The following is a 16,575-nucleotide window of genomic DNA, read 5'->3' as shown; positions in this document are numbered from 1 at the left end:
TCTCCTCCCTTCTTCTTCCCCCACATCCCCTGGTACACAGGTAAATACCACCATACAGTAAATATCCTATTTAACATGTCACTTAAAACTTGAGACACTACCCTCGAGTACAAAATTGCAGGAAATACTGGATCTCGTGGGCCATCTACTGGTAAAAGCACAACAGTACAAGGAGAAAACCATTTCAAACTTTTCCTTCTGAAAGACGATTTAACATAATCTGCAAGACACACAGGGTTACCCCGCCGATCGATGGATGTTTTTCTCACACAGCAGCAAGGAAGATGATTAGGCTCATAAGCCATACTCTGAATAAGCAGAGAGTATGGCCACAGCTTCCTTTTCTTCTATCTCCAGCATTAATCCTAAGAACTATGTCAGAAGTTCTGTCTGAGCAATGAAAACCCGTATTGTAAATCACTTAGAGCAGAGAGAAGGTCTACTGAAACTTCTTTAAAACAAACTTTTAAGCCTTCTGTTGGGTGAGTGCTAGCCAATTATGTGTTCTGTAGTTTGCTTCTGACTGGAGAACTTGATGAAAGATGTCAGGTATTGTAAAGGACAGAAGTTCTCATTTCACTGAACACTGCAGACAGCAGTTACTTTGCTTACAGCTCTCGGAGCCCTGAGAGCACCCACTGGCTCTGCCACCCCTTCCCATCTTCATAGGGGTTCGTCTGTCTGTGCGCAAGCCAGCTCCGACTCTGCACCCAGGATCAGCCTGCTGTGGAAAGGTGGCATGAGAAACAGCTGTGGACAGCCTTGCCGAAAGCTTCTCTCTGCCCCTTGGCTCAGCAGGGGCATTTAATTGCATTCAGGTTCCGGCAGCGGGCACGGGTCCCTGCCTGAGGTGTGCTGCCTGTGCAGGGGCACAGATCTCACTTACCCTGACTTGCTGACATGACCATGCCAAGTGGACACAGGTTACTGTTGCCTTCTGATTTGTGACTGTCCCAGATGGAAATAAAAAAAACCAATGACTGTTAATACATGTTAATCCATGGTATCTAAAAAAAGAATGAAAATACACATCTGCTTGAAGAAAAGTTTATTTCATGTATCATAGAAAAATCACAGATACCATCAAATAAGGCTTTACAAGATAAAGGATATAAAGGAAAGACACATACAAATTCATAATAAATACACTGCTCTGTAGAAGACTGGACTTGGTTTGTAAGTATCTTAGCTGCTACATTTATGTACAACTGTAGAGCATAATCCTCTTTTTACACTTGGTTCTACTCAGGAGTCAGCTAATATAGTTAATATAACAAAGTCACCTATATTAAAAATTAGTTCCATTTAGTGAATTTGGTTGAACTGACAAATGTAGAAATAATCTGCAATATCATATGTTTGAACTTGTAATTACCTGGTAGTGTCTTTCTGGTAGTCACAGTTAATGTTTCCTTATAGATTTTTTTAACTAATGCATTTCACATTCTCTTACGCAGTTGTTTCACGATAAAGAACAAGTTAGAGAGCTTTTACTTGAAGAACCTGAGAAACGTACCAGCTTTATTCAGATACGGTACTTGAGAGTGTTAGGTACTACAAAACAGAGCTGAGGTATAAACCTGAATTCTTCAAAAACTCCAAATCCCTATTGATGTTAACAGAGTTTGGAAGCTGTACAATAGAGGAGAGTTGTATTTGATTGTCTTAGTTCCTTTTCAGACACCACACAAAACCACTGAACAAAATTTTTACTAAGTGTGCAGCAAAGAAAGAAAAAAAAAATAAAAAAGGTATCACAGTGTATTGAATGCAACTGCTATTATCACATTATGTCAGTATTAATAGGTTTCTCATATACATTCATCTGCTGTTTGAATTCTAGCTGCATTAAACGATCCAACGAGACAGCCAGAAACTACTGTCTTTACTAAGTTAATGGCAAACTACCTCTTGACTCAAAGTGAGAATTCTATCCAGTAGCTACAGGAAAAGCCAGACTATGTAAAGAAAAAATTAGGTTTACATTCTTATAAATACAAAGAAACAGACATTTGCGTCTCATATCTGTCTGCTGACTCCAGTTACTCTCAGACAAATTCTTCACGGACATAAAACTGAATTTGAAAAGGACAGAAAGTGGAATCAGCACTTCACTATGCCCTCCAAAATTACTTATTTTCCCTGATATTTGCAATGCGTAGCGTACACAGCATCCTCATATTTATGTAGGCCTTACAAGGTGTAAGCACTCCAAGCAATGCTGAATGTACAAGAGAAACAGTTTCACAAATGGGATATAACGTGCTTTTTAGGCAAAAATGTTTCTTGCTATCATGCCTCCTTACTATTTTGGTCAATTTTTCAAATGACAAAATAGTCTCTGTCAAGAACTTGGTTACATACATATTTATGACAAACCCAAGAGTCTCATTTGTTAAATCATTTGGAAAGGACAGGATTTTACTAAGCAACATATCTAAGCCTCTAGTGCTATCACAGTGCACAATATTTTACAAAGATAACTCTTATTTTAAAATATATGAATAGAGTGGTTTTCCTTGTACTAAACGTGATTACTTCCAAGTTTATAAGCATAATCAAGACCTCTTCCCTGGAAGAAAAATGTATTTTTCTGTTGCTTGCCTTAAAGTGTGGTCCGAGACAATTATTATGTTATCAAATGTAAATTTTTATATTAATGGTCCAACAGTGCAGAAAAAACACAGGATAAATCATTGTAAAGGAAAAGGACCTTTCTGGCTTTCTGTCACATGCAGTGCACTATCTTAGCTTAATTACGCAATGCTGGCAAATAATTTCATTTATAAATAGCTACACAGCACCTTTGACACGATACTCAATCAAAAAAATAGATTTGCTGAAATGAAGAAAATGTTCCTGTATAAATTGGAGTATAATTATAAATCAATTCTTTTGTTTCCTCATCTTCACTGGGGAAATGGTGCAGGCTTTTCCGGGCTGTAAAACATTATAAAAGTACAGATCAGTTTACTGTTATCCTCCCTGACAGTATCTTTCTTGGCAAAGTAAGTTGTAGCATAACAGCAAATGGAATTAGAATAACTTGTGTGTGAAGAACTGTGAAAATATATCTTCAGAAAGTGGTTACAGTGTATTTTATTACTGGGGAGGGAGAAATTTAATTATTAATTTAAAGCCAAGACTGTACAGAAATATTTACCCATGAGACACTGGCACTATCTACCAGAGATACCAGTACTTGTAATACTGAAAGAAACGCATCTGAGTACCAGCCTCTTGCAAGTTGCGATTTTAGCATGGACTGTGCCGGTGAGGACAAAAAAACTGAATCCTCTTCTGGTTTATCATGTTGGCAACTTTACACAGGTTAAAATCAACGATGGATGGATATGAAAATGGTATTTCAACAGAATGGTTTAGTTATTAAATAGATGAGTGTATTTTTGCCAGCTGAAAACAGTTGGCATTTTTCACCCCGTGGTTTATTTTCAAAGTCAAGGAAGACATTCTGCCTCACATTAGCTAAAAACATCAATTACTCATTGCAATGTTATGATATGAAGTACTCAGTAGGAGCAGCTGTACACAGATTGGGGAGGTAATGAAGAATAACTCGTGATTTGGTATATGAGACGGGGGGTAGACACATACAGCTGGCTGGTGCAAGTTTGCTCTACTAGAATTGAAGGTCAACAGATCCAAAAGTTAGTGACACATCTGTGCGGTACTACGCACAAGCTCATTACATGTGTATACATATATAAAAGAACTCACATGCACTACGTCTCAACCAGACTTAGAAGCAGAGTTGGCACTTATTTTGCCACATTTACTTGGATAACGGCAAGCTTACTGCTGCCTGTAATGCAGCGTGCAGACAGGTACTAGAGAACGTAGCAAACAAATCTAGAATACATGCTGCATTCTAGTATTAGACTACAAAAGAATAAGCAGACTCATAGTGTACTTTCTTCTATTTTTCCCTTTATTTTTATCTTAGTCTCCCTTAAGTACCCTATCAAAAGTCTTAAAATCCAGGAAGCTTACGGATACTGACAAGGAATTTTACATGATTTTGCAACCTTTTGGCAAAGTGGAGTAGGACTACATTATGCAAAAAAGAGTCTTGAGCTTGTACAAAGCACCACCTTTATTTCTAGACTCTCACTGACCAGGTCAGCACAAGTTGCATTTCTTTAAATCACTGTCTGCTTTCTCCAATTAGGTGACTCTCTTGATTAGAGAACAAATCTAGAGACCAAACTCAATTAGGTTATTGATTATGTTCTTCCTAGTTCCAATCGATCAGGTAAGACGATTTCATAGTCAATTTATAATACGAAAACAGTATTTCAGCAGAATGGTTTAGTAAGTATAAATTAAGGAATAAAGTAAGTTTGATCCCTTCAAATACTCCTGTATTTATATCCTGCTTATTTATAGCAAATAGACCACAAGTGTCGTAAGTTATCAATATTTTACAAATTAGTTACTTTCAGCTTCTTAGGGTATAAACAAATTAGAAACTCCATAAAATTCAAAAACTTCTTGTGCTGTCTATAACTATATTGCACCCCTTTGACATATCTATATACTGCCCAAGCAGTATTTATAATCTTGGTGCATATATTTTGCAAGCAAAACTGAGAATACATTGAATGACTGTAACTCAGTTTGGAACTGAAGAAACCTCTGGAATTATAAACTGAGTATTTTTTTCGTTTCATGGTCTTTGTGCAAGGGAAGCTAAAATGTTACAGTGATCATTCGAAAAGGTGGAAAGTCACAGCACAAACAATGCTTTTGAGTCAGTCTACTGAGAAGACTTTGTGGAATGCCTGCCCTTTTGATGTCACTTTTACTAAGCCATTCTATTTCTAGTATCCCTTGTTTTTTATAAGCCTATAAAGCTTGCAGAGTAATCTTCTCAGAAAGCAGTAAGAGGTACTGAACTTTGACAGCTGAAAAAGAAGTCTGTCGTCTTCAAAGATTTTCACTAATGCTTTACTGTAAAAAATGACATTTATAGATAATAAACTTTTTACCTTCATTAATGAAGAAGTCAGCTATATAATATGATGCTCTTATAGCTGATGGGGAATGTGGAATGCCAGGTGAATTCTTCCACTCAAAAGGATTTTTCTCTGGATGCCACTGGACGCCATAAATTGGATATTTGTATGCTGCAACAAACGCAAAGCACGTAAGCAAGGTCTATGCCTTAAGAATTGTGTGCTTAGTCTTACTGCAAAAGAAACTCAAAGGATAAGCTACAAAAATACCTCACTTATCAACAGTTTCACAAAAGCTTAAACAGCAAGTTGAAACTCTGTTAAAGTCACAGTAGGACTGAAGGAAAAAAATGGATATTGTAAAAGAAGGGTCTCATTCCATGCAGGAAGATTTTTGTACATCACTTTTTTGAGTATTCATTTCAGAATTTTTATATATATATATACAGTAAAAAAATAATGTTACAAGTGCATCGGTCTCAAAACTTCCCGTCTACTGCCAGCATCACACAACATACAATATTCACAGCCACGCAGGATATCCCTGGCAGTTCTATGGGACAGATCCAAGTCTTAGGATCTCCTTGAAGGTCCAGTCAATTCAGGGGCAGCTCTCTTCTGCTCTGTGCCAGGCCTGAGACAGGCAGGGGAAAGCCAGTCCTTAACTCTCTTACAGAGAATAGCAGCTGATGATTGCTCTGTGATAAACCGCTTGCAGGCACAGGAGATGCCTGTCATTAGCCTAATCAGGTTTTCTGATCAAACTGCTATTCTTCTCTTCTGGAGGACAGCCAGCATGCCATACAGAAGAATCCCATGGGCCAACAGTTGAGCCTTACCATAGAGCTGCTAGTAGTGCACTGATCGAGATAAACCACTCCCTAAAGAGCTAACTTGTTTCTTGAGGTGAACAAGCCTAGTGCAAAACATACGCAACACAAGAGAAGTAATGAAAAAGGCCTTTGGAGGAAGGCAATTACCAGTATTGCTGCTAAAGTAATGAGGGATGTTGCTGTCACCCGAGTACTCTGAATTGTTCTTCTTGTACAGCAAAAGGATACAGAGCATCACAGGAATGCAAGCATAAGCAGACAGACAGAAAACAAGGTGCAACAGAGGCACATCGCACTGTGGAGACTTTAAACTAGTACAGGACGAGTGCTGTACACTTCACATCAGAGCACCTGAATATTCCAGTGCTGAAGTGTAACAACATATCTGGAAGGGGAACAGCGGGTGAGAGAAGTAAGTAATTAGGCTCACAGATATGTACTCAAAAGATAAAATATCCCTGCAAACAGAGTATGTTCCTCAAAGCCAGAGCACCAACAGGGCTGATGCTCACCCTGCTATTCTAACAGCAAGCTTGCAGTGCAAATTAACATCAATGCCACAACACCTCTAAAGAACTAGTTTGTTACAGTCACAGATTACAAAGGAAATTAATTTCCCTACCTTCCATGGTAGATATAAACTCCACTTCATCAGCAGTGTTAGTGGTCAGAACGTTATAGAAATTACGAAGCTTTTCATTTTTTGTGAAATTCTGTGATAAGGAGGGTGAAAAAAAAAAAGATGTGTTATTTGCTCATTTATTTCTAGTTTTAACAGATCGAGTGCGTTTTGTGTTCAGGAAATAAAATGATCAAATACCTCCATGGAGAGGCTCCACATATGAAAGTTTGATGTCAATGGCTCAATAGCAAATGCATGCAATACATCATCAGGGAAATTCTTGAATAATCTACTGTCTTTTGCACCTATTACAAAGAAAAATGAAAAAAGGATATTATCCATTACCCGAGCTGCTAACAGATGGGCTAATACTGAACAGGAGACAAATTTAATAAAATACTGCATTAAACTGTTCTCTATAATATAACTTTATGATTTTAGAACACGCTGCAAGGAAAATTAATGAAATAACTACAACAGGTTTCCAGTATGCTGTTACCACTGTCCTCCAGTCTTGACCCAGAGAGGACCCAATTTTGCTACCTAAGTTGTCAGTAAAATAAGCATTATTCTTTGCCACTCATTTCAGTGACCTTTCCATTCACAATGAGCACAAATGACAGAACCCATGAATGATGATGCATGGTCCGCAGATGGATAACTCACAAATTAAAGGATAAAGTATCACCAGAGGCCACATTTTACCAGTGTTGCTGAGTGACACAGCTCTAGCTTAAGGGATCTCTCTGATTTTAATAAAAGTGGGGTAGCAATATTAATATTCATCATTAGGAAGAATGCAATTTGAAAAATTTTAAATCACCTGCTATCCGAGTTTGATAGGTTTTTGGACACATGAATTTTGTTCAGCTTGATAACAAAAAGGGACCTAAAGCCACACTATTTTTGTAGGTCCAAATTGCCAAATTACTTAAAGAGCCGCAACAGTGCTTTTTGCTGACTGGTGTTGGTTTCAAATAGCTTGTGCTCACATCTCTGCTTTAGAAGTGATAGAGTTGCACTGACTTTATAAAAAGTCATGGCAACTTAATAAGAAAGAATTTAACAACATAACTATCAGAAACCTCCCGAACGTTTACCCCTGTATATTTATCACAAACAAAACACAGCACCTTTCAGCAAAACTCAGACATGAGATGTAATGGATTTTTCACCTGAGGTAAAGTTCAGAGGGAGTGCAAAACCATCTGTCTTGGTATTAACAAGTAAAACTTCACCACTTGTGAGGTACGTAAGCTCTTCGTGTCCAAGACACGTTCCCCATACTGGGAAATAATCTCCTTTATCGTTAGCCTTCAAAATAAAAAGCAACAACATAAGGAAAAAGCACTGGAGATTTACAGAAAGAAGACTGAAGAGAACTTCCTACTCTTTTCGCTTTCTTTTGTGTAGGTGAGAAGTAAAACTACTACAGCAGTACAAATTGCTACCAGAGGAATTGTAACAGTTCAATTATAACTGAAATAAACACAGACTCCTTTAGTTCTTCTCCTTGAAATACAAAGACTAGGGAATATACACATCTGTTGAAGCAGTACACTGAGCTTAATGTTGATATCAATTTTTCTGTTCCATTCTACAAATAAGTAATGTTGAGAGCAACCTAAACAGAAACCACAAAATGGCAACATTTCTGTAAAAAAGGCAATCATAAGAAGGGACACAAACCAATCTGTCAACATTTTGAGGGAAAGCCTATTCATTACAACTCATACTTTTATATGAAGCGTATTACGACCACATAGCAAGGGCCCTTTGCAATGTCCGTATGCCTGTGCCCACCATCTATATTAAGAACATATAAATCCTATAATTAGCAGGGCTATGGTCTTAAGTGACATACTTATATGCTTGTTTAACTAGGAGGTTTGGACTTGTGTTCCAGAAAGAGAAATTGTGAGTTTAAGCAACATAAAAAAAGTGACAATCATATTCAAAAGAATAAAAGTTGGCAGGTAAGTGCAAAAACAAGAGAAGAAAGCAAAAAGGAGAAATGGAAAGCAAAAAGAGAACACAACTAGCTACCTGTCGTTGAACTAATGACACTGTGTGTACACACACACAGTGAAAACTTGCATTTTTGTATGGTTTATTCCTGATAGCAAGCAAATGTTAGAGACCAGGATGTTTCAGAAGTCCTGTTTTTGTGAAATCTGAGTGGTCTTTCTTAACGTGTTTCTAAACATTCTTGAGTTATGCATACCACACCACATCACCCCTCGCCCCCCCAAAGAGCTGCTGTTCAAAAGCCATTTTTGAGAAAGCTGAAATTACAGTTACCCTACTGGATTACTGAGAGTATGGTAATAAAAGTCCTTATAACTACTTCTTCTCAGAGCTAAACATGGAAGATTTACAGAAAAAAGGCTAACAGTACTGCAGAGTCTTCATGACCACCTGGACTTGCAACTCCACTGTCTTTCATGTAATAAATATAAATAAATATAATAAAACCATTAAAGATAAAAAACAGACTACAGTTTAAGAACAATTACAACCGAACCATAAACATTTCGCGCCCCCTCTCCTCCCTCCCGCTTTTTAATAACCATTAGTCTGGAGACTAAGCATATATTAAACAACATCCAAGACATCACATTTTAAAAACTAATTTAAAAGCTGGAAAACATTACTTCATTGAGGTTTTTGCTTAGCTAGTAAAATTCTGTTGACTTGGATGGGGATTAGAATTTCATATGCTCTATTCATATTAAAGCAGAGACAGACCAAATAATTTCTCATTGAGAATATTTGAAAATTAAGAGAAAATGAGCCCTTATACATTTAAAAAAACCCACATAAAATTCAGTCAATTCTGTATCTGCTAATATACTCTTGAATATCGTAGCTTACATGAGTAAAACTAACAATACTTTATAGCACTAATTAAGTCTCAAAAGATGAAAATCAAAACACACAATCATCATGAATAGCACAGAAAAAACTCTGACTTATTAGTAAGGGTTAACTATGATGAATTGAAAATTATTTTCTGCATTTCACTCACCTGAAGCACACATACCATCTAATAAACCTGCCTCTCTGATCATAAAATTATGACCCATGCAATTCAGTCAATGATTGTGAAACGTCAAAACAATTTCATAATAGTACTGCAAACCACAAGAAATACGTGTCCCAGTACTGAAAACCAAGACACAGGCTGCACTTCACACACTGAGCAGTTTCACAGAGACAAATGAGATTAACCATCTCACATAAAAGTGAGGTGGTCTTCGTGAGACCCAGATTTAAGGCGAGAGACTATCAATCACCACAAATGAAAACAGACAAAATAACAACAGTGGTGCTCTGGGGATTGAAGAGTAGGAAACTTAATTACTGAATTGCAGCAGCTGACTGATCCTGTGAATGCCGCTGCCTGCGCTCTCATTGCCTCCTGTTGGAAAGTCGGCAGCAAGGGTAGAAGAGGAATTCCTCACTGCCAGTGAACTCTTGTACCATGGTAACAGTTTAAGCACTACTCATAACTGGCTCTAGAACTGGGCAAAGTTTCCCAAAGTATGACTTCTGTGACAATTTTAATCAATGTTAGCTGAAAATAAAATAAAGCCAGTAAAGAGGAAAAAAGGAAGAAAATTTACATTTTTATTCAGTTTGAATACAGAAGAACCCTAACAAATCATAGGGATTGTGTATAAAGCTCAATGAATCTCCATGCCTTTCCACAATGCAAATTTTACTTCAAAATGTGTTGATTACTATCTGAAACCCCCCACACTTCTTATGCTCTAAGAGAACAAAAGCTTCATTAAGGATTCAGAGCCTTCCTGATGTTCTTTGAAAGAAACAGCTTTTCCAGAAAATTCTATCTTTTCTTAATAAAGCAAATGATCACATAAATATTTTAAAAATAACTAATATAACCTTTCAAGTGTTCTTCCTACTTTTTTAATATAAATTAAGCTAGTGTTTACTTTAAAAATCTGCTGTATTTACAGTTACTAATGCAAAGAAATAGGTAAAATAGTATAATATGCTAATGTAGATCCCCCACCTGCACCTCCAAATACATATTTAAATCTACTTACAGATAAGTGAGAGTAAAGGTGTTTCACTAGCTGTAACACATATGTGAAGGGAGGCCTTAATGTTATATTACTGTCAATTGGTTTATTTGAGAGTCTCTCTAGAATTCTTTTCGAGTCTAAACTTTAGTCATAAGATGTCTACGAATGATTATTTTTATGTATATCTTCCTTCAACATTTAATGTCAATGGATACTTGCACTTTTGGAAGGCATTATTGTTACATTTGTGTGAGTTCCACACATCCATAAAGCCCCAGGTACAATGAATAAATGATAACTGTTCTCACCCAGAGAACTTGGGAGTTTAAGACCATGACACAACATGTAACAGGAGAGGGTGTCAGAAGTTTGAATCTTAAGCTATTAAATGATTTTTTTTATGCAGAAGCCAGCAACGAGCTACTTATTAGGCTTACAGTTAATACACTGGATGCCAATGGAAAACTATGAAAACACGAGCCTCCCTGTCATTTTGATTTCTGAACAGTGACAATAACAAGAACAGACTGTTCCTTAGTAATTACCTCTAATGCCTTGTGGTAAAATATCTTAGCAACCCTGGAATATTCTGAAGTCTTAAGATCCACACCACCTCCTGGAAAAAGTACCCTGAAAGGCAACATCCAAGAATCTGATTAGCAATGGTGATCAAACTAAAACCTGGACAAAGCACACAGAGAAAGGTCTGATAGCGGTTTTAAGGGTAGAATTCAGGTCTAGGTTAAGACACCTACATTTCAGAAATCTATAGATAAGCATCTAAGTTTCCATTATGGACAGCAGGGATCGAGTCAGAAAAGTCAATGGAGATTTGAATATGTTTTCTAGAGCACACACCTAACTGGTCAGTAGGTTGAACAGCCCCGCAGGCTCCACTGGGTGTACTGACTACACTCAATTAATTACATGAGTTTAGATAGCTAGCACACATACAGACAGCTAGTTTAGGTGTCTAAGTCTTTAACTGAATCATATCCTAAGTCTTATTGTTCTACTGAAGAACGGTTATTATCAGAAAGTAGTGACCGAGCCTAGTGCAATGTAAGGAAGAAGAGAGTAAACAAAAACCACATAAAACAAAAATTTCAGCTCGTATACAAAAGGTTTGCCTACCATGACTCCTTCAAATCCTGTCCCAACTCCTACTGGCTCTCCCTACCACTTTAAAATCCCAGCCCCAATCTTAATTCATCCTGTTCAATTTCAGTACAGAAAAACTGTGGCCCTGGTAGAGTGACCTTCTTCATGCAGACAACACAGATCAGAAAGGGGGGAAAAAAAAGTACATTTGGCCATAACTTTTGGTCACACTGGATCTAATATAAATTAAGACAACAAAGCAATCTCAGAAACAATTTCAAAGAAATAGTGCACAATCTTTTCCCATCACAAAAAAAAAATAATCAGCAATGGCAATTCTCTATGTGGCTCCCCAAACACAAACACCACAAAAGACTCAATATAGTCTAGCAGAGGGTTTCACACGTACATGTGATGACATGGAAAGTAATCAAGTACTATCAGAGACAGTAACATGAAATAAAGGAAGCTGCTTCTGGCTGTAACTGGAACAGTACCCCAAGAATTGACAGAACTCAATGTGAGAGCACTCCCTAACCCACTGCAGCAGAACCCCAACTAGATCACTCAAGCCACATCCATCAGTTACTGATTTTTTCCCAAAATGGCTGAAGGATTTCCTCTACATTTCTGTGTTCTGCAAATGGCAACCTGCATCACTGACGTACTAACAAGCAGCTAGAAACAACTAACAACTCAAATGATCCCAAGCCTTTGCAGAGCGAGTGTGCATTTAAACCCTCGTGACCAGGTTTATTTTAAGGTGAATGACGCACAGCATCATGCAAAAGCCACCAAGTATTGGTGAAAAAGTAGAGTAGTAGTCACAAAAATATAAATCAGATTACTCTCCAGTGCCAATACAGAAAATGAATATAGCTGAAGGTATTTTCAAAACAGGCCAGATAACAGATTTCTACAGAGATCTAGTTAGACAAATAACACGATCCTTACCTGGAAGTGGTGGAAAATTCACTTCACCTGTTCCTTTTGTTCAAACCAAAAACTGGCCAATACTAATTAGGAAAAACAATTGTAATTTCTGCTAATGCAAAAAGGAAGTAACCCATTAAATAGCAATGATAATAGCTTGACATTGTCATAAGCAGATTGAACTACCTGTATTCGAGTATCTCTACCTGGTTAGAGCTGATGATGTTCACTGTGAATTTAGAAGGCTCTCTCAGGAGTACATTGCTACATTCATAAAATTCTGTCTCTGCTACAGTAAATGTCATGATTTTAAGAAGGTGGCATTTAATAATAAGTAATTTCCAACTGCAAAGAACCTGGAGCTAAGCTCTTAGAACATGAAAGATCAATATATCTCTTTCTTATTCCAAGTTTCCACAGAATGGAAAGTCCCTCCCTCGAGAGATCTTATTTGTTATTTACACACATCTATACTGTGGAAGCTATTAGCTGACAGTGGAGAGCAACAAGTGGAAATATAGACCATCCTCACCCACCTACATAGCACAAACCCAACTGCCAGTCACTGCAAAGACAGAAGGATAAGGGAACTGGATCTACTCGTCTAACAAGTGAGGTGAGGCAGTAAGAACAGGAGACCCCATCGGTGAAAGTCCTTCTGGCAACCAGAGAGTCTGGCAGCCATGAGAAAGGGATGAAATGATTCATTTTGTCCGAAAACATGAGGAGCCACAGGGGAGAAAGCACCACTGTCTTACACTTGCTTATACCGCAAGACTGTATAGACCCATATCTTGGTGTGGTGTACAGGGCATGCTGTGGAACAGAAGAGGACAATGCTCTACCCAGACAGCCACAGGTCTAAATCTGCAAGTTCTACACGTGTTGGTTGACATTCTAGTATATGCATAAGCTTAACAAAAATATTAAGGGTTTAAGATGCTCATCTCATGACTACAAGTATTCCAATCACATGCTATGGGCTCACATACGATCAAGCCTGTGAAGTGTAGCATCAGCTGATTCAACTCTTCTGAAGTGCACTTTTAGCACAAGACAAACATAAAAGGCTTTGACTTTGCTTCATCCACAATTAAAATGTGTTAAATTAGATCACATTATCCTACATTTAAAATGTAGGAAGAATACATGGGCAGACAGTTGCCATAGGTCAGCTGAAAAGTTAGAATGTTTGTCTAACAAAGATCTAAGCCACAGAATCACAACAGGCAAGATGGGCATTCAAGCAGCAAGGGAGAAAGCACCCAACGAGAAAAGGGTAGAAGAGACTGGAAATCAGAAACTTTTGTGATAGAGGAAATATGGGGAGGACTGGAAGAGGGAACAAAGGATAGGAATGGGGATGAAACACCCAGCAAGTGCTATTAAATATCAAAATTAAGGCGATCACTCAAATGAGGAAAAGGAAAGAGTAACAAAGAGGAAGTGAGCTGTTTCACTTGTAAAACTGTTAACCACTATAATGCCACTTCTGTCTGCCTGCAGACAAGCACGGGAGAATGCTAAAATGAGCCATGGCACTGTTGCAGATTATCTGCCATGTGCTCCTCAAGGAAGGAAAGGCAGCAGACCAACATCAGATGAAATTGCGGACTCTCTTAGAATGTATTTACATGTCTGCAGCACTCAGCACAGTTTCTCAAGAGAATAGAAAGGCAGCATTCTTGAGAATATGGCAGACCTCAAAACCAGAACTGTCACGTCTTTCAACAGGATGTCAGTGCTCAAAACTTACCCATTAATAGAGTGGAATATTTTATCATATTCTTCATCCGAAAGATTTAATCTGAAACACCAAGAAAACAGTTACAGGACACATTTGAAATATACATATTTAACGACAGAAATATCTATCATCATTATTGAACAGAAACACAGGACACAGAAAACATGTAGAAAGCATGCTTTAAACAGAATAAAGCAGCCCCAAATCAAACGAAACATTTCGCCTGAAACAGCTCACTAGAGACTGAGATTCCACAGGATTGAAAATAGAACCCTCTCAGGCACAGTACAGGATTAGGTACTCCAAGACCTCCTTGCAGACACTCAATAAATTTAACATTTACATGAATGGCACGGTTATTATTTCCTGCCTGCAGACTGGCAACTCCGGTTTCCAATTGACTCCAAGAAGGGCAGAGCTGCAAACAGTGGGTCACACCCATTCTTCAGCAAAGATATAGTTGAAAGGTAGAAAGATGAGAAAGACCTCAGTATCGGCAAAACATCAGCAAACCAGTATGATGGCTACCCTCATGCAGAGCTGATACACTGGGTATATTCAAAGCACCCAGCTTTGCTGCATGCATTGTCAGAATCAGAAGCCTCCATTCATCAACAAAACTTCTGCTCAGCAACCATTCTGAAAGCTCCACCAGCTACGCGAGGAACTCTGGCTTCTAATTCAGGCACTTAACTGGTGCTCTTATTGTACTGTATAGATACATCCAATCGTGATTTTCTGCACCTGCATTAGTATCGTTTTTAACTTCTGACAATTATAATTTTAACATCTGATTTCAATGCATTTACTACTTTAATAGCTAACTGTTGGCTATTATCAGTTCTGTTACTTACTCTACTACTTTTTACCCAACAACCAAAATATAACACATGGAGCTGGTGACTCATAGTTTGAGCAGAACTGGACTTTGGTTTCTTCGAGGAGTACCGGTAGCCTTTCTCCACTACTTGAATTCTAGGACTACAGAATGTGACAAAAGATAGTCTGTGTATATCTATCTAGATATCTACATGTGTTTGTGGGACACTACACATTAGACTGAATATAGCTAATTTCAAAAACCATGGATGCAAATTATGGAGAGTAATTTTACAGGTAAAAAATAATAATTTTCAAAGAAAGGTTATTATCACAAGAAGAAATATTAAGTGACATGTTCCAGTCTGCTTTTATTCTGATTTCTAAAACATCCTGCAAATTGTGACATCTTCAAATAGTCTTTGAACTCTCTAAACACTCCAAAAAGCAGCACAACTGCTTTCTGTGCCTCTGAGAGGATACCCTTATATTAAACAATTATTACCACTTGTAATAATAGAAAAATCTACCTTATAGGCACAACTCGGGCACCAGCAGATTCCAAAAACTTCACATATGAAGCTGCAATATAAGACCTTCCAAATCTGTGGAACTTCTCAAAGTGACATTCCTGTGACAATATCCCTGAAGGGTCCAAGGGAGAAAATTAGCACTATACAAATAGTAAATGCTACACTCTCAAAGAAAAAAATTAAACTCCAATTTCCTATATATCAGGTTACCGCCTTACATTTACTGCCTGAATCACAAATACTGAGACAATGGGGCATCAATTACGATGCCTAGTCACAAATAAACACACATTATCTGACTAAGACTCTGCTTCGCTATTCAGTACTACAACTTCTCTTAAACAAGTTGTTATTTTATGATTTTTAAACAAAGTATGTATAGTGTAACACTGTTTATAGAAGCTTTAACCAAACCTCCGCTTCAGGACACCTTTCACTCCACACACAAACCGGCACGGTTTCACATCGGTTGCAGGAGCCGTTCCCCCCCGCCCAGGACAGCGAAGGCAGGGTGCGAGGCAGCCCCCGGCCGCGGCGTTACCCAGGGCCGGCCGGTAACCCCCGGGGAGCGGCCGCCGGGAGCTGAAGGACCGCCACCACCCCCCCCACCGCCCCTTACCGATGATGGGTCTCTCGTTGCCCTCCGCGTGGCGGCCGCGCAGCACCAGGGAGGCTGCGGCGGCGCAGCGGAGCAGGAGGAGGAGGATGGCGGCAGCCGGGAGGGGAAGAAGCCCCGCCAGGCGCCCCATGGCCACGTCGCCCGCGGCCCGTCACAACCAACAGCTCCGCTCGACGCCCGGCCCAGCACAGCTGCCGGCCCGGCCCGCCTGCCGCCGCTCCGCGGGGCACGCTGGGAAACGTAGTTCGGCCGGCGGGGCGCTGGGGGCCGGGGCCCGCGGCCTGTGGCCGGCGGGAGGCGGTGGGCTCGGCCCGGCTGAGGGCCCTGCGCCGTGCTCGGG

The 16,575-nt window shown here is 38.9% G+C and overlaps 1 protein-coding gene across 1 annotated transcript; it reads right to left on the bottom strand.

Moving 5' to 3' along the window:
* Nucleotides 1–1,031: 1,031 nt before the first annotated feature.
* GGH (gamma-glutamyl hydrolase) lies at nt 1,032–16,547 on the bottom strand. Its single transcript, XM_054814675.1, has 9 exons — nt 16,236–16,547; nt 15,614–15,728; nt 14,274–14,324; nt 11,029–11,113; nt 7,607–7,745; nt 6,630–6,736; nt 6,432–6,522; nt 5,010–5,147; nt 1,032–2,940 (listed from the first exon to the last, which is right to left on the bottom strand). The coding sequence occupies exons 1-9, from the start codon at nt 16,363–16,365 to the stop codon at nt 2,819–2,821; spliced, it is 978 nt and encodes a 325-aa protein (XP_054670650.1). The 5' UTR covers nt 16,366–16,547; the 3' UTR covers nt 1,032–2,818.
* Nucleotides 16,548–16,575: the final 28 nt, after the last annotated feature.

The sequence above is a fragment of the Grus americana genome, chromosome 2, assembly GCF_028858705.1.
Source record: "Grus americana isolate bGruAme1 chromosome 2, bGruAme1.mat, whole genome shotgun sequence".
In the NCBI taxonomy this organism is placed as follows: Eukaryota; Metazoa; Chordata; class Aves; order Gruiformes; family Gruidae; genus Grus; species Grus americana.
This window is presented reverse-complemented; position numbering and strand designations above follow the sequence as displayed.